Genomic DNA, 23,659 nt, shown 5'->3' on the forward strand with positions numbered 1-23,659 from the left:
TGGATGGAATGATCTGCAGACATGTAAGTGACTCGCTGGATGGAATGATCTGCAGACATGTAAGTGACTGGCTGGATGGAATGATCTGCAGACATGTAAGTGACTCGCTGGATGGAATGATCTGCAGACATGTAAGTGACTTGCTGGATGGAATGATCTGCAGACATGTGAGTGACTCGCTGGATGGAATGATCTGCAGACATGTAAGTGACTGGCTGGATGGAATGATCTGCAGACATGTAAGTGACTCGCTGGATGGAATGATCTGCAGACATGTAAGTGACTCGCTGGATGGAATGATCTGCAGACATGTAAGTGACTCGCTGGATGGAATGATCTGCAGACATGTAAGTGACTGGCTGGATGGAATGATCTGCAGACATGTAAGTGACTTGCTGGATGGAATGATCTGCAGACATGTAAGTGACTCGCTGGATGGAATGATCTGCAGACATGTAAGTGACTGGCTGGATGGAATGATCTGCAGACATGTAAGTGACTCGCTGGATGGAATGATCTGCAGACATGTAAGTGACTTGCTGGATGGAATGATCTGCAGACATGTGAGTGACTCGCTGGATGGAATGATCTGCAGACATGTAAGTGACTGGCTGGATGGAATGATCTGCAGACATGTAAGTGACTCGCTGGATGGAATGATCTGCAGACATGTAAGTGACTCGCTGGATGGAATGATCTGCAGACATGTAAGTGACTGGCTGGATGGAATGATCTGCAGACATGTGAGTGAGTTGCTGGATGGAATGATCTGCAGACATGTAAGTGACTCGCTGGATGGAATGATCTGCAGACATGTAAGTGACTCGCTGGATGGAATGATCTGCAGACATGTAAGTGACTCGCTGGATGGAATGATCTGCAGACATGTAAGTGACTCGCTGGATGGATTGATCTGCAGACATGTAAGTGACTCGCTGGATGGAATGATCTGGAGACATGTAAGTGACTCGCTGGATGGAATGATCTGCAGACATGTAAGTGACTCGCTGGATGGAATGATCTGCAGACATGTAAGTGACTCACTGGATGGAATGATCTGCAGACATGTGAGTGACTGGCTGGATGGAATGATCTGCAGACATGTAAGTGACTCACTGGATGGAATGATCTGCAGATCGGTGAGTGAGTTGCTGGATGGAATGATCTGCAGATCTGTGAGTGACTCACTGGATGGAATGATCTGCAGACATGTGAGTGACTGGCTGGATGGAATGATCTGCAGACATGTAAGTGACTCACTGGATGGAATGATCTGCAGATCGGTGAGTGAGTTGCTGGATGGAATGATCTGCAGACATGTAAGTGACTCGCTGTATGGAATGATCTGCAGACATGTGAGTGAGTTGATGGATGGAATGATCTGCAGACATGTGAGTGACTCGCTGGATGGAATGATCTGCAGACATGTGAGTGACTCGCTGGATGGAATGATCTGCAGACATGTGAGTGACTGGTTGGAAGGAATGATCTGCAGACATGTGAGTGACTCGCTGGATGGAATGATCTGCAGACATGTGAGTGACTGGCTGGATGGAATGATCTGCAGACATGTAAGTGACTCGCTGGATGGAATGATCTGCAGACATGTGAGTGACTCGCTGGATGGAATGATCTGCAGACATGTGAGTGACTCACTGGATGGAATGATCTGCAGACATGTAAGTGACTCGCTGGATGGAATGATCTGCAGACATGTGAGTGACTCACTGGATGGAATGATCTGCAGACATGTAAGTGACTCGCTGGATGGAATGATCTGCAGACATGTAAGTGACTCGCTGGATGGAATGATCTGCAGACATGTGAGTGACTCGCTGGATGGAATGATCTGCAGACATGTGAGTGACTCACTGGATGGAATGATCTGCAGACATGTAAGTGACTCGCTGGATGGAATGATCTGCAGACATGTGAGTGACTCACTGGATGGAATGATCTGCAGACATGTAAGTGACTCGCTGGATGGAATGATCTGCAGACATGTAAGTGACTCGCTGGATGGAATGATCTGCAGACATGTAAGTGACTCGCTGGATGGAATGATCTGCAGACATGTGAGTGACTCACTGGATGGAATGATCTGCAGACATGTAAGTGACTCGCTGGATGGAATGATCTGCAGACATGTAAGTGACTCGCTGGATGGAATGATCTGCAGACATGTAAGTGACTCGCTGGATGGAATGATCTGCAGACATGTAAGTGACTCGCTGGATGGAATGATCTGCAGACATGTAAGTGACTCACTGGATGGAATGATCTGCAGACATGTGAGTGAGTCGCTGGATGGAATGATCTGCAGACATGTGAGTGACTCACTGGATGGAATGATCTGCAGACATGTAAGTGACTCGCTGGATGGAATGATCTGCAGACATGTAAGTGACTCGCTGGATGGAATGATCTGCAGACATGTGAGTGACTGGCTGGATGGAATGATCTGCAGACATGTGAGTGACTCGCTGGATGGAATGATCTGCAGACATGTAAGTGACTCGCTGGATGGAATGATCTGCAGACATGTGAGTGACTCGCTGGATGGAATGATCTGCAGACATGTGAGTGACTGGCTGGATGGAATGATCTGCAGACATGTAAGTGACTCGCTGGATGGAATGATCTGCAGACATGTGAGTGACTGGCTGGATGGAATGATCTGCAGACATGTAAGTGACTCGCTGGATGGAATGATCTGCAGACATGTAAGTGACTCGCTGGATGGAATGATCTGCAGACATGTGAGTGACTCGCTGGATGGAATGATCTGCAGACATGTGAGTGACTCGCTGGATGGAATGATCTGCAGACATGTGAGTGACTCGCTGGATGGAATGATCTGCAGACATGTAAGTGACTCGCTGGATGGAATGATCTGCAGACATGTGAGTGACTGGCTGGATGGAATGATCTGCAGACATGTAAGTGACTCGCTGGATGGAATGATCTGCAGACATGTAAGTGACTGGCTGGATGGAATGATCTGCAGACATGTGAGTGACTGGCTGGATGGAATGATCTGCAGACATGTAAGTGACTCGCTGGATGGAATGATCTGCAGACATGTAAGTGACTCGCTGGATGGAATGATCTGCAGACATGTGAGTGACTCGCTGGATGGAATGATCTGCAGACATGTGAGTGACTCGCTGGATGGAATGATCTGCAGACATGTGAGTGACTCGCTGGATGGAATGATCTGCAGACATGTAAGTGACTCGCTGGATGGAATGATCTGCAGACATGTGAGTGACTGGCTGGATGGAATGATCTGCAGACATGTGAGTGACTCGCTGGATGGAATGATCTGCAGACATGTGAGTGACTCGCTGGATGGAATGATCTGCAGACATGTAAGTGACTCGCTGGATGGAATGATCTGCAGACATGTAAGTGACTTGCTGGATGGAATGATCTGCAGACATGTAAGTGACTCGCTGGATGGAATGATCTGCACACATGTGAGTGACTGGCTGGATGGAATGATCTGCAGACATGTGAGTGACTGGCTGGATGGAATGATCTGCAGACATGTAAGTGACTCGCTGGATGGAATGATCTGCAGACATGTAAGTGACTGGCTGGATGGAATGATCTGCAGACATGTAAGTGACTCGCTGGATGGAATGATCTGCAGACATGTAAGTGACTCGCTGGATGGAATGATCTGCAGACATGTGAGTGACTCGCTGGATGGAATGATCTGCAGACATGTGAGTGACTCGCTGGATGGAATGATCTGCAGACATGTGAGTGACTCGCTGGATGGAATGATCTGCAGACATGTAAGTGACTCGCTGGATGGAATGATCTGCAGACATGTGAGTGACTGGCTGGATGGAATGATCTGCAGACATGTGAGTGACTCGCTGGATGGAATGATCTGCAGACATGTGAGTGACTCGCTGGATGGAATGATCTGCAGACATGTAAGTGACTCGCTGGATGGAATGATCTGCAGACATGTAAGTGACTTGCTGGATGGAATGATCTGCAGACATGTAAGTGACTCGCTGGATGGAATGATCTGCAGACATGTAAGTGACTGGCTGGATGGAATGATCTGCAGACATGTAAGTGACTCGTTGGATGGAATGATCTGCAGACATGTAAGTGACTGGCTGGATGGAATGATCTGCAGACATGTGAGTGACTGGCTGGATGGAATGATCTGCAGACATGTGAGTGACTCGCTGGATGGAATGATCTGCAGACATGTAAGTGACTCGCTGGATGGAATGATCTGCAGACATGTAAGTGACTGGCTGGATGGAATGATCTGCAGACATGTAAGTGACTGGCTGGATGGAATGATCTGCAGACATGTAAGTGACTCGCTGGATGGAATGATCTGCAGACATGTAAGTGACTCGCTGGATGGAATGATCTGCAGACATGTAAGTGACTGGCTGGATGGAATGATCTGCAGACATGTAAGTGACTCGCTGGATGGAATGATCTGCAGACATGTAAGTGACTGGCTGGATGGAATGATCTGCAGACATGTGAGTGAGTTGCTGGATGGAATGATCTGCAGACATGTGAGTGAGTTGCTGGATGGAATGATCTGCAGACATGTAAGTGACTCGCTGGATGGAATGATCTGCAGACATGTAAGTGACTCGCTGGATGGAATGATCTGCAGACATGTAAGTGACTCACTGGATGGAATGATCTGCAGACATGTGAGTGACTGGCTGGATGGAATGATCTGCAGACATGTAAGTGACTCACTGGATGGAATGATCTGCAGATCGGTGAGTGAGTTGCTGGATGGAATGATCTGCAGATCTGTGAGTGACTCGCTGTATGGAATGATCTGCAGACATGTGAGTGACTCGCTGGATGGAATGATCTGCAGACATGTGAGTGACTCACTGGATGGAATGATCTGCAGATCGGTGAGTGAGTTGCTGGATGGAATGATCTGCAGACATGTGAGTGACTCGCTGGATGGAATGATCTGCAGACATGTAAGTGACTCGCTGGATGGAATGATCTGCAGACATGTGAGTGACTCGCTGGATGGAATGATCTGCAGACATGTAAGTGACTTGCTGGATGGAATGATCTGCAATGATGCAAACGAGATTTATTTTTGGGAAATAAAACTGACGGTACATTCTCGATAAGCTAGATAAATAATAAGAAATAGGGAGAGAGAACCCTTTAATGTCCGTCTGCTCTTAGTTTGTCATCCATGTATCTAGTTTCCATCTTATGGGGCCCGTAACTGGAATAAATTCAGACTCTTCTGTCTACTGACTGTGGAATCTGGGAAAATGAGACTGGTGCATACATCGCATCCCGAATTAGCTGCTTCAGACATTCTTACATATGGAATTTTGTGTACCGTTGGTAAGAACATGGAAGTCTAGTGAACTGATGTACAACAGACTTCCTGCGCCAAGAATGTAATTACTGATCACAGCAGAAAATGATCCTTTAGAGGTTACCAGGGAGGGAACAAAGCAGGAAGAATCGCTCTGCTACGCCGTATACCATCTATGTATACGGGGGACATATTACCTGATACATGTTCTCCTCTGTAGACGGCATTCCAAGGTATCGCTCAGAAAAGGCAGAAGCTTTCAGAGAAGAAGAGACAACAAATAAACGTCCGTGACTGGTGTTTATATATAATGTATTCATTATTCCTTTTTATATATCTACTGGTGTAAAAATATTTTTGCTCATATATTTGTATAACCCCATATGAAGCATAATAGACTATACTGTACACCGGTCCGCGGACGATGCCATATTACACATCTTTGTCAGAAAATATCACTGAAGGGAAATATTGGCTGCAGCATTGATAATCAGGGGTTCTCCAGGAAATCCAATAACTATAAATGGAAGACACATCAGGATTGCGCCTTCAATAATACAAAAACCCATTTAATACCCCATTCATACTGCACCAAAATCCTGGGTTTTTGCCGGGGCGAGCTCAAATGACTCGGGTCTTGGTGCAGTATGAATGGTACAAGTCATAAATCCCGGGTCTAAAAACCCTGGTCTTCAACCCGGGATTTATCGAGGGGTAATTACCGGGTCGGACCCGGGTTGCCTGCACTATGAATGGTGCAACCCGGGTTTTTCAACCCGGGTTGCACAGAAAACAAGCTGATTGGCTGTCTGCCTGTCTCTGGAGGATGATGTCATCGGTGGGAGCCCGTGGAAGAAAAAAAAAACAGTCACCTTTCAATGACATCACCATTTTTCAGCCAATGAAAACTGCTCTGGTGATGACTCCACAAATTGTCAGGGCACAGACTTGTGCAGTATGAATGGGGTCAACCCGGGAAATTCCCAGGTCCGAAGTGCAGTATGAATGGTGTTTCTGAGCTGGGACGCTCCGAGCCCCGGCAAAAACCTGGGATATTGCCGGGGCGGCAGTATGAGAGCGGTATTAATGTCTTGTTGGGTAATTAGAAACAATATTTTTTTCAATATTAAAGTTACAACGGATACGGTAAGCTCAAAGTATATTAATAAAGAGAGTTTTATCTAGGAACGTGGATGGCAGAAATGTTATTATGTTACAGTGTCTGAGTATTCACTGTAGCCAGAGACAGTAACATAGTAACACAGTAACATCTTCTCATGTCAGTATTTACAGCACTAAACACAATGATACCCTGATCTAGAACATCTCGTCCATGCTCTATATACTACTCACCGTATAACCTCATATCTGTGATGGGTGCGATTAAGGCTCCACATTTAAAAAGTCTTTCATTGGCTTTTAGAATCATAGAAGCAATGTATCCACCATAGCCCTGTGTGGGAGAAAAAGCCATTAATATAGGACCTGTGCAAGGTTTTCTGATGTTTTAGGATTATATCCCACCCCAATAGGATAACAAACGTATGGAGCCTAGTAATTAACTTATCACACATGTCTCCTGAGCTATCACACATGTCTACTAAGTTATCACACATGTCTACTGAGCTATCATACATGTCTACTAAGTTATCACACATGTCTACTGAGCTATCATACATGTCTACTGAGCTATCACACATGTCTACTAAGTTATCACACATGTCTACTGAGCTATCACACATGTCTACTAAGTTATCACACATGTCTACTAAGCTATCACACATGTCTACTGAGTTATCATACATGTCTACTAAGTTATCACACATGTCTACTGAGCTATCACACATGTCTACTGAGCTATCACACATGTCTACTAAGCTATCACACATGTCTACTAAGTTATCACGCATGTCTACTGAGCTATCACACATGTCTACTAAGTTATCACACATGTCTACTGAGCTATCACACATGTCTACTGAGTTATCACACATGTCTACTGAGCTATCACACATGTCTACTAAGTTATCATACATGTCTACTGAGTTATCACACATGTCTACTAAGTTATCATACATGTCTACTGAGTTATCACACATGTCTACTAAGTTATCATACATGTCTACTGAGCTATCACACATGTCTACTAAGTTATCACACATGTCTATTAAGTTATCACACATGTCTACTAAGTTATCATACATGTCTACTGAGTTATCACACATGTCTACTGAGTTATCACACATGTCTACTAAGTTATCATACATGTCTACTGAGTTATCATACATGTCTACTAAGTTATCACACATGTCTACTGAGTTATCACACATGTCTACTAAGTTTATCACACATGTCTACCGAGTTATCACACATGTCTACTGAGTTATCACACATGTCTACTAAGTTATCACACATGTCTACCGAGTTATCACACATGTCTACTAAGTTATCATACATGTCTACTGAGTTATCACACATGTCTACTAAGTTATCATACATGTCTACTGAGCTATCACACATGTCTACTAAGTTATCACACATGTCTACTGAGTTATCACACATGTCTATTAAGTTATCACACATGTCTACTGAGTTATCACACATGTCTACTAAGTTATCACACATGTTTATTACCGAATCCAATATAAAATTCTTCTACTAACATACAAGGCCATCAACAAAACTAAACTGACATACATCTCCTCACTTGTCTCATAATATCTCCCAACTCAACACCTCTATTCTGCACAAGATCTGCGTCTCTCTTCCAGTCTCATTACCTGCTCCCATTCCTGGTTATAGGACTTCTTTCGAGCTGCACCCACTCTTTGGAATTTCCTCCCTCACACAATAAGACTTTCCTCTTGTCTACAAACCTTCAAGCGTTCTCTGAAAACCCACCTCTTTAGGCAAGCTTATAATATTCCTCAACCACCCTCATACCCTCCCTAGGTTACCTTGTTACCATCCGTTACACCACACAAGACAATAACCCTCTGATCCCTGACCAACATCACTGTGTGACTGGATCACATAACATACAAATCATTTTTTAACTTTGCAATCTGGCTGGACCAATATGCAGTATGTAGATTTAACCTCATGTATCTGACTCCAATTGTCCTATAGAATGTAAGCTTGTGAGCAGGGCCCTCTTACCTATCTGTCTGTAATACTCGGTATTGTTTATTACTGTTTGTCCTCAATTGTAAAGCACTACGGAATTTTATGGTGCTATTTAAATAAATGTTGATGATGATGATGAAGTTATAACACGTGTCTACTAAGTCATCATAACATCACACATATCTACTAGGTTATTACACATATCTACCAAGATATCACACATGTCTACAAAGTTATCAACTGTCGTTGCTAGTGTACCCCCTCACTGGGCACCTGGACTGGTACCCCTGACCTCTTCCTGTAGCTCAGTGTTACTGTGGATAGTTCACCCCCTGGCCTATCACACTGGCCAGAGCTGCTGGGTAGCGGGCAGACCGTGGGTACTAGACACTGGATCCAAACCTCAGAACAGCCGGATAACGGATTAGAGTTGGGTCTAATTTGCAGGTCACAGGAATTACAGCAGGAAGTAGTCGTCAAAGCAGGATCTTGAAGCAAATTTTGTTTTTAAGTTCAAGTGTCCTAATAAGGACAGATCACACTAGTGCAGTGTTTCTAAACTCCAGTCCTCAGGGACCCCTAACAGGGAATGTTTTCCATATCTCTTTGCTGGAGCACAGGTGTGTTCATTACTAACTGACACATTTTGAAAGATCCACAGGTGGTAGAATTACTTCACTTGTGACCTGGAAAACCTGCACTGTTAGTGGTCCCTGAGGACTGTAGTTGGGAAACAGTGCACTAGTGTGTGGCACTAGTGATCAGAAGGTCAGATGGAACAATAATGATACATTACGTGGTCAAACAGTTTTTTTTATACAGTTTTGGATACAGCCTGGCAGAGGGTAATATCATTCCCCTGATCCTAGATGCTTTAGCAACGTCTGAAATATTACATCAGATCACAAGATGTAAAATTGTCAAGACTAGGAGTTAACGCAATTTAAGCTTTAACAAAATTCACATCAATCTCTTGATTTCCTGCATCCTGTCTTAGAGACATAGGAAACTTATCAAGTTTCATTATCCCCCCTGTGCCTTCAGTCTAAGGAATGTGTTGGACACTGAGATGAAAAGATCTAATTAACATGAGATTACCTGCCTTCAGACAGTGACAGAAAACATATTTCCACCCCTGGCATAGTTTCAGAAATAAGTACATTGCTAATGCAGAAATCAGTACATTTGCATTTTTATAACTTGCTGTCTGCGCCACTAATTCAAATAAATTTCTACAATAAATTATTTCTATGTGATCCAGCCACAATCACACATGTCTACTAAGTTATTAAATGCCTACTAAGTTATCACACATGTCTACTAAGTTATCACACATATCTACTAAGTCAACATAAGTTATCACACATGTCTACTAAGTTAACACACATCTAGTAAGTCAACATAAGTTATCACACATGTCTACTAAGTTATCACACATGTCTACTAAGTCAATATAAGTTATCACACATGTCTACTAAGTTATCACACATATCTACTAAGTCAACATAAGTTATCACACATGTCTACTAAGTTATCACACATATCTACTAAGTCAACATAAGCTATCACATATGTCTACTAAGTTATCACACATATCTACTAAGTCAACATAAGTTATCACACATGTCTACTAAGTTATCACACATGTCTACTAAGTCAACATAAGTTATCACACATGTCTACTAAGTTATTAAATGCCTACTAAGTTAACACACATCTAGTAAGTCAACATAAGTTATCACACATGTCTACTAAGTTATCACACATATCTACTAAGTCAACATAAGTTATCACACATGTCTACTAAGTTATCACACATATCTACTAAGTCAACATAAGTTATCACATATGTCTACTAAGTTATCACAAATATCTACTAAGTCAACATAAGTTATCACACATGCCTACTAAGTCAACATAAGTTATCACACATGTCTACTAAGTTATCACACATATCTACTAAGTCAACATAAGTTATCACACATGTCTACTAAGTTATCACACATATCTACTAAGTCAACATAAGTTATCACACATGTCTACTAAGTTATCACACATATCTACTAAGTCAACATAAGCTATCACATATGTCTAGTAATCCATCACACATTCATTTAGTGACCTGGATGCACAATACAGAAGGACATTTTGAGAGTTGCAGGTGTCAATATGATATATTACATAGTACTGGAACATTATAACTTTCAGTGAGCGACATATTTGGTTTTTAAACAAGATGAAAAAGCAAAGAAACAGAAACACATACTGAGCATAAACATGGATTAGTTGTGACTTATAATGAAGCAATCATTGAAAGAAAGCATTTTATGTTCATGAATAATTTATAAATTACCTTCCCAAATATATTCAATCTGTTAGGATCAATGTAAGGTTCTTGCAATAACCACCTGTGAGAATAAAAGCACAAATCATAAATACTGGAAAATCAATTTACGTGAATTATACATCATATCTCAGTGTTACAATGTTACAGACATAGGGATTAATGGCAGCACAAGGAACAGTTAGTGTTACATAAACATAGGAATAGCAGAAGGAACAGTTACAGTGCTGCACAGGAGCAGGAAAAGCAGAGGGACGGTTACAGTGTTACATAGATGTAGGGATAATGGTTACAGTGTTACATAGATGTAGGGATAATGGTTACAGTGTTACATAGATGTAGGGATAATGGTTACAGTGTTACATAGATGTAGGGATAACGGTTACAGTGTTACATAGATGTAGGGATAACGGTTACAGTGTTACATAGATGTAGGGATAACGGTTACAGTGTTACATAGATGTAGGGATAATGGTTACAGTGTTACATAGATGTAGGGATAATGGTTACAGTGTTACATAGATGTAGGGATAATGGTTACAGTGTTACATAGATGTAGGGATAATGGTTACAGTGTTACATAGATGTAGGGATAATGGTTACAGTGTTACATAGATGTAGGGATAATGGTTACAGTGTTACATAGATGTAGGGATAATGGTTACAGTGTTGCACATGTTACATTAAGGAAGAAACATTGACCTGGACATGGATGTATCACAGCATCTCGTGTTATACACACTTACGTCACACATCACACACAGAGACTATGCTTCACTATCACAAGTAATTCTCTGTGTAATTTTTTGTGCTTCATATCTGTCATTATCCCGGAGTAGGGGGAGGAACATGGGACCCCCCCCCCCCGGTACTGGTGATTATTGATACTCATCATTGTTGTAGAGTGAGGGTACATTGGTTCACAACACATACAGTAACAATACAGAAATCATACATAATTCAGATAATACTTAGGAACACAGTAGAATACAACAATACACATAGCTAATCTAGTACATAGCACGATACATACATGACCAACAGAGAGAACATGGGTTACATAGAGCTCACATTCTAGATACAATGATAAAATGACACAATGCTACACAAACATAGCATAAGAAATGGAGGGCAAGGGTGTTAGTGATATGCACAAGTACAATTACATAGGAACAATTCTAAAATAACATTTTGGGACAATATTATCACAAAATATATATATATGATCAGTGTTTATTCTCCAGTAACTGAATAGCAGACTATATGGGACAACCATCCATTTAGACATATATCAGACTCTCAATGGATAGTTCTCACAATAACAGCAGCAGCTCTTTATACTATATTCTTATGTGATAGTGCAGATTGTCCTCACAAGGAACCTCATACACAGCCTCAGACAGTGGCGGTACTGCCATGGGTGCAAGGTGTGCAGCCGCTACTGGCCCAGGCAAGGTATAACTCCACCCCTACTCAGGTACCCCCAGAGACAGCGGCGGTACTGCCATGGGTGCAAGGTGTGCAGCCGCTACTGGCCCAGGCAAGGTATAACTCCACCCCTACTCAGGTACCCCCAGAGACAGCGGCGGTACTGCCATGGGTGCAGGGTGTGCAGCCGCTACTGGCCCCGGCAAGCCAAACTCCACCCCGGCTCAGGTACCCCAGAGACAGTGGCGGTACTGCCATGGGTGCAAGGTGTGCAGCCGCTACTGGCCCCGGCAAGCCAAACTCCACCCCGGCTCAGGTACCCCAGAGACAGTGGCAGTACTGCCATGGGTGCAGGGTGTGCAGCCGCTACTGGCCCCGGCAAGCCAAACTCCACCCCGGCTCAGGTACCCCAGAGACAGTGGCGGTACTGCCATGGGTGCAAGGTGTGCAGCCGCTACTGGCCCCGGCAAGCCAAACTCCACCCCGGCTCAGGTACCCCAGAGACAGTGGCGGTACTGCCATGGGTGCAGGGTGTGCAGCCGCTACTGGCCCCGGCAAGCCAAACTCCACCCCGGCTCAGGTACCCCAGAGACAGTGGCGGTACTGCCATGGGTGCAAGGTGTGCAGCCGCTACTGGCCCCGGCAAGCCAAACTCCACCCCGGCTCAGGTACCCCAGAGACAGTGGCGGTACTGCCATGGGTGCAGGGTGTGCAGCCGCTACTGGCCCCGGCAAGCCAAACTCCACCCCGGCTCAGGTACCCCAGAGACAGTGGCGGTACTGCCATGGGTGCAAGGTGTGCAGCCGCTACTGGCCCCGGCAAGCCAAACTCCACCCCGGCTCAGGTACCCCAGAGACAGTGGCGGTACTGCCATGGGTGCAGGGTGTGCAGCCGCTACTGGACCTGGAGGTGAGAGAGAGGTTTGCCACTAGAAATTACCAAAATATTTCTGTTCGATTAACTATTTGCTTTAATACAAATTTGGCTAAAATGTTTTGCATGTTTCCCCAGCTAAATTTGGGGTCCCTGTTCTACCGCAATGAATTAACCACCATCAACCCATCTCTATTCATAGACTATACATTCTATTAAATTTATAAGATTGGCTTTAAACATAATTATGATGCAAGAGTGAAAAACTATCACCGGAACTTCGCACCCCATCATGCCGCAACTTCACTTTTTGCTTGAAATTCTGTCACAATTTTGCTCATCTCTAATGATGAACCCATATCTAAGTAACGACATTTACTACACATTGAGCATAAAATATGTAATAATTCTCACTCTACAGCAGTTATTTGGTCCTTTACTTCCACAGATCCGAGTCCTCGGTGAACTTCTTGTAGGATCTTAAGTCCCTGGAATCCGCTGCCCCGTCCATCAAACTGAGCCACGATAACACTATCTGAGTTTATAATGACTGAATCCCAGTCCACATGGAACTTGTCGGTGACCAGTTGGCTCCCCGGGGATTCATCTCTACAGTAAAAGAACAAATAAAGAGTGTGATTCTGTAGAACAGTCCGAAATGACCCAGACTCTTCCGACTGCAGGGGAGATGCAGCAATCTACTATAGATAGAAAATGCAAAAGATGAGTTGTAGTAAGTATAAAATATTGTAAGTTGAAGAATCCTAATCACTGGTGCTAAAAAATTCATATTGTTTCTATGTCTCAGAATGCTGGGAAGTCACATGATTCAGGAAAACATGAGTTAGAAGAGGAATTTATGTCAGTAAGTAATAATATAGTGGTGTTTACTAAATGTAATGGACTGTTCCACACTGGCTCCCTCGTCTTTAGCCAGGATGGGCTCTTCTCCAAGTATCCAACAATTAGATCAGAGACTGGCACATATTAGTGTGATAGGACACAGACCTGCTAGGCATCATTAAGACAAACTCTTTACATCTATCTCTTGTGTAAAATAAAACATAATTCAATGAAACTTCACTACAAACCATTAAGTGTTCATATCATGTATTGCTCTGTTCTGACAGGTTCCAGCAAATCTGTAAGACTTTGGGCACACTGATATTTCCATCTTAGTGGTTGAATTAGCAACCAATCCAACCATACATAGGGCAACCAATCCAATGTTACATGGGACATCAAATCCAATGCTACATGGGACATCAAATCCAATGCTACATGGGACATCAAATCCAATGCTACATGGGACATCAAATCCAATGCTATATGGGATAGCCAATCCAAGGCTACATGGGACAACAAATTTAATGCTACATGGGGCAACAAATCCAATGCTACATGGGGCAACCACTTTAATGCTACATGAGGCAAACAATTTACTGCTACATGGGGCAACCAATCCAAGGCTACATGGGGCAACCAATCCAAGGCTACATGGGGCAACCAATCCAAGGCTACATGGGGCAACCAATCCAAGACTACATAGGGCAACATGGCAATGCTAGGTGAGACAAGCAATCCATTGCTACATGGGACAACCATGTCAATGTTACATGGGGCAAGCAATCCAATACTACATGGGGCAACCAATCCAAGGCTACATGGGGCAACCAATCCAAGGCTACATGGGGCAACCAATCCAAGGCTACATGGGGCAACCAATCCAAGACTACATAGGGCAACATGGCAATGCTAGGTGAGACAAGCAATCCATTGCTACATGGGACAACCATGTCAATGTTACATGGGGCAAGCAATCCAATACTACATGGGACAACCAATCCAATGTTACATGGGGCAACCAATTCAATCATAAATGGGGCAACCAATTCAATCAGGGAGGAACACCCTAATCTCCAATCTGCCCTCTAGCTCAGTATCAGGGAGGAACACCCCAATCTCCCCAGCCCCCCTTTCAGAGAGCCATCTTGAAGCACAGGTCTATGTGATTATTTTGGCTGTGAGCTCATTGCCGCATTTTTATTATGAGCTCCAGTGATAATGAACTATCAGAACAGGTCGCTACACTTGTATTATTTCTGTTATTTTAACATGAAAATATATCTTTCTCAGTCAATCTTTATCGACAAACAAACTCGGTGACATCACCAGAAAGAAAAGATTCCAATGTGTACAGCGATCGGAGACTAAATAAATCTTCACCAATTGTTTCCTTCTAGTAGTTTCATGTTTCCAATTTAATTGTCAGTTCAGAATAATGAATAAAAACAAAACTTACACAATGAGTAGAAGAGGATATCGGTTCTTCTCGCTAAAATCGCGGGGAAATGACAGTCGCAGTGGAAGCTCTTAAAAACAGAGATAACACGTTTGAGATAAGAGTCTGTTTCCTAATTCCCCAAACTGGTCGCCCAGAACCTGCCCCATCTTTACCATAATCTTCAATGTGAATCATCTTTATCTCTCTCCGAAATATCTTCTTCTGTGAAATGACTTCATGTAACACAGAATTGTTTTCAATAGTATAAAAACCTGTGGAAAGGAGAGAAAACAACGAGCTGCACAAATGTAAAATATGTAATATTTCTAAGGAATGAGCTTCCGCTTGTCCCTGTTATGCCTAAAAGTGTATTTTATGGATAACAAGTGATGTGACCACATACAGAATTTATTCCTTTATAATGTGAATAACACTGAAATATAAAACGTCTTCCTGGAAAATGTGCAATGTTTTAGCTGCTATAAAATGACAAGAATAAAAACCCAATAAAATATAAACGTTCTGTGTGTAAATAGTGCGTCAGTGACCTGTCAGTCACATGGGTGGGTGTCCGTCACATGGATGGGCGTTAGTCACATGGGAGGGCGTTAGTCACATGGGAGGGCGTCAGTCACATGGATGGGCGTCAGTCACATGGGAGGGCATCAGTCACATGGGTGGGCATCAGTCACATGGAAGGGTGTCAGTCACATGGGTGGGCGTCAGTCACATGGGGTCGGTGTCAGTCACATGGGTGGGCGTCAGTCACATGGGAGGGTGTCAGTCACATGGGTGGGCGTCAGTCACATGGGAGGGTGTCAGTCACATGGGTGGGCGTCAGTCACATGGGAGGGCATCAGTCACATGGGAGGGCATCAGTCACATGGGTGGGCGTCAGTCACATGGGTGGGCATTACTCACATGGGAGGGTATCAGTCACATGGGAGGGCGTCTGTCACAGAGGAGGGCGTCTGTCACATGGGTGGTTGTCAGTCACATGGGTGGTTGTCAGTCACATGGGAGGGTGTCAGTCACATGGGTGGGCATTACTCACATGGGAGGGTATCAGTCACATGGGAGGGCGTCTGTCACAGAGGAGGGCGTCTGTCACATGGGTGGTTGTCAGTCACATGGGTGGTTGTCAGTCACATGGGTGGTTGTCAGTCACGTGGGAGGGCATCAGTCACATGGGTGGGCGTCAGTCACATGGGGTCGGTGTCAGTCACATGGGTGGGCGTCAGTCACATGGGGTCGGTGTCAGTCACATGTGAGGGTGTCAGTCACATGGGTGGGCGTCAGTCACTTGGGGTCGGTGTCAGTCACATGGGTGGTTGTCAGTCACGTGGGTGGTTGTCAGTCACGTGGGGTTTGTGTCAGTCACAGGGGAGGGTGTCAGTCACATGGGTGTGTCGGTCACATGGGAGGGTGTCAGTCACATGGGTGGGCGTCAGTCACATGGGTGTGTCGGTCACATGGGAGGGCGTCAGTCACATGGGGTCGGTGTCAGTCACATGGGAGGGCGTCAGTCACATGGGTGGTTGTCAGTCACATGGGTGGTTGTCAGTCACGTGGGAGGGCGTCAGTCACATGGGAGGGCGTCAGTCACATGGGTGTGTCGGTCACATGGGAACAGGGAGATGCTCTGCAGATCATCAGGACTGTTATTACTATACTGACCACACATAGCATGGAGGTGTTTTTAGTTTTAGCTGGAATCCCCCTTAAATATCTGCCACACTGGTTGAGCCTTTGCCCTGAGTTGATTGCCCCAGTGATGTATACACAAAGCAACCAACACCAGCCCTAGGTGTGGTCTTAGTAAATGGTGTCAGGAGACTTTATGTCCGCACTCCCGTTGCGTTAACGCCACATTGTCAGAGGATTAGAGCTCAGGAAAGGTACAAACCTGCCGGGTTATTGGTGTTGTGCACACTGAACATGGGGACGCCGGGGCCTGAAACACAAAATGAATAAATAAATATAATACAGCAACATATGACGTAATAGATCACCTGACGCTGACGGGCGTGGGACGAGTTTAGAAGTATAAAATAACCCTGAGAACTATAATAGCGGCAATGTGCGGACCCACTGCCTGGATTACATTATACAGGAGGTGGGGTCTCCCATTGCCGCTTTAAAAGCGCCATTTGCACTGTCTATTACAAATGAGGTGATTTCTTTATGTTGTCATCTTGTCGCTATTATTGTTTTCGGCGTTATTTTGTAGCTCTAATCTCGGTCATTGTCAGCACTACCTCCAACTCTGACGTTATCCGGCTAGGTCAGGATGAATGTGGATTTCAGGACTACCAAGAATTTATTCATTCATAAGTTTATTCAGAGATATTTGAAAATTTTCCGCATGTTTTACTACTAAGTTGGTGCATTTAGTCTGCACCAACTTTATTCTTTATTATGAAACACAAATTGGGAATAAATAATTCTCTCTGGTGGTTTTGCCTGAGAAACAGAAGTGAATCTGCTTAGTACAAATTGTCCTGAATTAAATCAGTTACTTGATCTATAATCCAGCTAACCGCCAATAGTATATATCCCTGGTGACTCCACAGAAAGGATCGTAGCCTCATGAAGTTATTGGTGCGCTCTCCAGCATAATGTCGCCTACATGAGCGGAGCGATGATCACTACGGATCTGCAGACATCTGACCAGCTGGACACTCAATTCATCAGGAGGTCCATGTGGGACATTATAAAGTATAGACTTCAAAGAGTCTGAAGAAAACCAGTATATCCAACATCTGACCACCTTTAGGTCCAGCTAGAGAAGAACCAGGAGAGTATGAAATGCTTCATCCCAGATGGATCCATGATCTTGTGTTAGACGTGGTGCAATTTGTGTCTTGTTGTAGATTGTTGTTTTATGATGAATACTAAGTAGAGAAATCATTTTTGCATCGAGAATTCCCGCCAGATATGTCTGTAGTTTTTGCTTTTAATTTGAAAAATGTAGGGGCAAAAGGAAGAAGTTGTTTCCATACGTGATTTCTAGAACCCATTAGCTCAGGTTCTGTTTAGGTTCAGTTTACTCCTGATTTTACCTCTTCCTGGAAGCAGCACTTTAATAATGTCGGTGAATAGAAATATGAAGAAGAATTATTACCTGTGGGTTTTATGGATTATTAACAAAGTGAATTTAAACCCTCCATATAAACATAGCACAGTGTCTCTCTAACATGTACCGGAGGCTCCTGATGAGTGGCCACAAATCTGGGATTAGCAGATGGATTTCATGCAATAAATACAGGTTGTACATCTGTAATCAGCCGAGGCTGCTGGGAAATAAAGGAGGGATCTAACACTTTGTCATTTTGTGATTTTCTCTGTGTCAGGTTTGGGAGCTGTAATCAGATCAGCATCACACAAACCTTTCTCCAATTTCATCTCTTGAGTCGGCTGTAAGCAGAAAATCCTGGTTTGTCGGCTTGATACAAATCCCTGATGTTTATCGGTACAGTACAAATCCCATTACGGATATTGTAACACTCACAACACATGGATAATACATTGTATGTCTATGGAGCTGGAGGGCAATGTAGATTATATAGAAATGTATATATTCAGCTGTTCTGGATTTTTCTATGCGCTTTTTGGAGAGTAGACCAAACAGCAGGAATCAGACCAGACACCATCTCCCTCTTACTCAGACCTACAATTTCTATAACAATTTATTTCTTATTTCTGTATCCGTGACCTGGGGCTAGATTTACTAAGCTGCGGGTTTGAAAAAGTGGGGATGTTGCCTATAGCAACCAATCAGATACTAGCTATCATTTTGTAGAAGGTACTAAATGAAAGCTAGAATCTGATTGGTTGCTATAGGCAACATCCCCACTTTTTCAAACCCGCAGCTTAGTAAATCTAGCCCCTGGTCTCTGTTGTGAGCGTCAGACAGACCATTTATAACCCAATCTCCATGGATTTGTTCTTGGTTAGAGTTGCTGCTCTGTTAATGATAAAAGGGTGAATCTGATCTCTAGGTTTGAGTTACGCTCGCTGGCTGGTAGTGCAGTCATAGGGCAGAGACCATATGCTGGGATAGTGGGTGAGGGGCCATATGTGACCCCCTTTCTGCCCCATATATCACACAGCTGCCCCTAATATTGTGGCTTCCTATGGACTTACTGACCCCTCTAACGGATTCTGGACTCAGACACCTGCCCGGTGCATTGTGGGTAATTGTGGTATCTGGGCTCAGAGAGTAGCAGAACGGATGTGTGATGGGCCCCCGGGCAAACCAGTACACTGGGGCCACAGAATATCTATCTATATATATATATATATCACTTTTTTAAAGTACTTGCTCTGCCACCCTTGAAGTACAGCAACTAAAAAATCAAATCCCCCTTCACTTACCTTTCAATCGCCTTGTTCTCTGATTGCCCCCTTCTTCTCTTCTTTTTTCTTATGTTCTGTTTTCTGCTTCCTTGAATTCCGTTTGCTTCTCCGTTGCTCCTCGTGTCGTGGCTCCTCTGTACTGCGCTCCTCAATGAAAATGTTGGGCATGATGACGTCACGCCTGACATTCAGTGCGAGCGCAGCACGGAGGAGGGGAACAGGGAGGGAGCTGGATCGCCACCTAACCTGACCCCGTGAACGTTTTTGTATTTTTGCAGGATTGTTTATTCTAATTAAAAAAGAGCCCTACATATGGGGCCCCCTTGCCATCGTGCCCTGACCCCCTGTCCTGCTCAGCTGGGGCCCACAACCTGCAATGACCACCTCTCGGCCCAGCAGTACAATGAACTAGGATAAGATCCCTGTGTGCTTACCACATTCTTCTAACCATCAGCCACATCATTCCTACACATGATCTAATATTATTATATCATTAGATGTCATGTTCTTACATAATGCACTGATCAGCTCTTAGGATCACCCCATGTCCTCCTGGATAATAAATACTTTGACCAACGTTGACAGGATGATGGATGGACAGTGATGTGAGGGTATTCACGGAATGAAGGCAGAATAAAAGAGAGCCAAGAAAGATGTCGCCCTAATGATGTCTTCTCCTCTTCTATATATGAGAAGATCCCACAGAGACACTGCCACAAGATCGCTGAGTCATCATTTCACATTATGCCAAACAGGACAAACTATTCAAGTTCTCCCCAGTCAGAAATGAAAGCTATGACGGAGATGGCTGGGTGTGGTGACAACACAGGAGCCCCAAACTACAGCGAGTCCATGTTCAATGTAAACCAAACCTTACATACATGTGCTGCATCCTCAGATGTGGAGGACGCTCCGAGATGTCCATCTAATGGGGGAATGACGGAGGCCAGAGCTTTGTCACATCCACATTGTCTGTTCATTTGTGTTATCTTCTATCCAAACCTCTGCTGTCCACTCTCATAGTGTCCAACAGAGTATAGCTGCCTCTATACAGACCCGCTATCCAGTATAATAATATAATGTACATAACATATATGTATAATAATACAGCAATGTATAATAATGTAGTGTAATAGAGAGTTTAAAAATATCTATACTGACCACTGTCAGGTATAAGTTGTCAGACATTATTATACACCTGACACTATTATACACGTTGGTATTATACACCTGACACTATTATACTCCTGACACTATTATACACCTGCCACTATTATACTCCTGACACTATTATACACCTGGAACTATCATACTCCTGACACTATTATATTCCTGACACTATTATACTCCTGACACTAATATACTCCTGACACTATTATACACCTGACACTATTATACACCTGACACTAATATACACCTGGTACTATGATACTCCTGACACTATTATATTCCTGACAATATTATACGCCTGACACTATTATATTCCTACCACTATTATACTCCTGCCACTATTATATTCCTGACACTATTATACTCCTGACACTATTATACACCTGGAACTATCATACTCCTGACACTATTATATTCCTGACACTATTATACACCTGACACTATTATACACCTGAAACTATTATACACCTGACACTATTATACTCCTGACACTATTATACACCTGGAACTATCATACTCCTGACACTATCATACTCCTGACACTATTATATTCCTGACAATATTATACGCCTGACACTATTATATTCCTGACACTATTATACTCCTGACACTATTATACACCTGGTACTATCAGACTCCTGACACTATTATATTCCTGACACTATTATACTCCTGCCACTATTATACACCTGGAACTATCATACTCCTGACACTATTATATTCCTGACACTATTATATGCCTGACAATATTATACACCTGACACTATTATACACCTGACACTATTATATTCCTGACAATATTATACGCCTGACACTATTATATTCCTGACACTATTATACTCCTGCCACTATTATACACCTGGTACTATCAGACTCCTGACACTATTATATTCCTGACACTATTATATGCCTGACACTATTATATTCCTGACACTATTATACTCCTGCCACTATTATACACCTGGTACTATGATACTCCTGACACTATTATATTCCTGACAATATTATACGCCTGACACTATTATATTCCTACCACTATTATACTCCTGACACTATTATACACCTGGTACTATCATACTCCTGACACTATTATATTCCTGACACTATTATACTCCTGCCACTATTATACTCCTGACACTATTATATTCCTGACAATATTATACGCCTGACACTATTATATTCCTGACACTATTATACTCCTGCTACTATTATACACCTGGTACTATTATATTCCTGACACTATTATATCCTGACACTATTACACTCCTGACACTATTACACTCCTGACACTATTATACACCTGGTACTATGATACTCCTGCCACTATTATACACCTGACACTATTATACACCTGACACTATTATATTCCTGACAATATTATACGCCTGACACTATTATATTCCTGACACTATTATACTCCTGCCACTATTATACACCTGGTACTATGATACTCCTGACACTATTATATTTCTGACAATATTATACGTCTGACACTATTATATTCCTACCACTATTATACTCCTGCCACTATTATACACCTGGTACTATAATACTCCTGACACTATTAGACACCTGACACTATTAGACACCTGACACTATTATACACCTGACACTATTATATCCTGACACTATTATACTCCTGACACTATTAGACACCTGACACTATTATACTCCTGACACTATTATATACCTGACACTATTATATCCTGACACTATTATACTCCTGACACTATTATATCCTGACACTATTATACTCCTGACACTATTATATACCTGACACTATTATATCCTGAAACTATTATACTCCTGACACTATTATACACCTGACACTATTATATCCTGACACGGTTATATACCTGACACTATTATATCCTGACACTATTACACTCCTGACACTATTACACTCCTGACACTATTATACTCCTGACACTATAATATACCTGACACTATTATATCCTGACACAATTATATAACTGACACTATTATATCCTGACACTATTATACTCCTGACACTATTATACTCCTGACACTATTATACTCCTGACACTATTATATCCTGACACTGTTATACTCCTGACACTATTATATACCTGACACTATTATATCCTGACACGATTATATACCTGACACTATTATATCCTGACACTATTATACTCCTGACACTATTATACTCCTGACACTATTATATACCTGACACTATTATATCCTGACACTGTTATACTCCTGACACTATTATATACCTGACACTATTATATCCTGACACTATTATACTCCTGACACTATTAGACACCTGACACTATTATATCCTGACACTATTATACTCCTGACACTATTATATCCTGACACTATTATATACCTGACACTATATCCTGACACTATTATACTCCTGACACTATTATATCCTGAAACTATTATACTCCTGACACTATTATACACCTGACACTATTATATCCTGACACTATTATACTCCTGACACTATTATATCCTGACACGATTATATACCTGACACGATTATATACCTGACACTATTATACACCTGACACTACTATACACCTGACACTATTATATCCTGACACTATTATACTCCTGACACTATTATATCCTGACACTATTATACTCCTGACACTATTATACACCTGACACTATTATATCCTGACACTATTATACTCCTGACATTATTATATCCTGACACTATTATACTCCTGACACTATTATACTCCTGACA

The 23,659-nt window shown here is 42.8% G+C and overlaps 1 protein-coding gene across 1 annotated transcript in view; it reads right to left on the reverse strand.

Annotated features, from left to right (window-relative positions):
• DPP10 (dipeptidyl peptidase like 10) overlaps positions 1–23,659 on the reverse strand; it is a 227,408-nt gene that overhangs the window by 13,283 nt on the left and 190,466 nt on the right. The window contains exons 17-23 of the mRNA XM_075181255.1: positions 17,312–17,359; positions 15,579–15,677; positions 15,424–15,493; positions 13,536–13,730; positions 10,830–10,884; positions 6,704–6,803; positions 5,548–5,606 (exon numbers count right to left, since the gene is read on the reverse strand). Coding sequence (XP_075037356.1) covers positions 5,548–5,606; positions 6,704–6,803; positions 10,830–10,884; positions 13,536–13,730; positions 15,424–15,493; positions 15,579–15,677; positions 17,312–17,359 — 626 coding nt within the window. The remainder of the gene's footprint in view (positions 1–5,547; positions 5,607–6,703; positions 6,804–10,829; positions 10,885–13,535; positions 13,731–15,423; positions 15,494–15,578; positions 15,678–17,311; positions 17,360–23,659) is intronic.

The sequence above is a fragment of the Mixophyes fleayi genome, chromosome 7 (assembly GCF_038048845.1).
Source record: "Mixophyes fleayi isolate aMixFle1 chromosome 7, aMixFle1.hap1, whole genome shotgun sequence".
NCBI classification, from domain to species: domain Eukaryota; kingdom Metazoa; phylum Chordata; class Amphibia; order Anura; family Limnodynastidae; genus Mixophyes; species Mixophyes fleayi.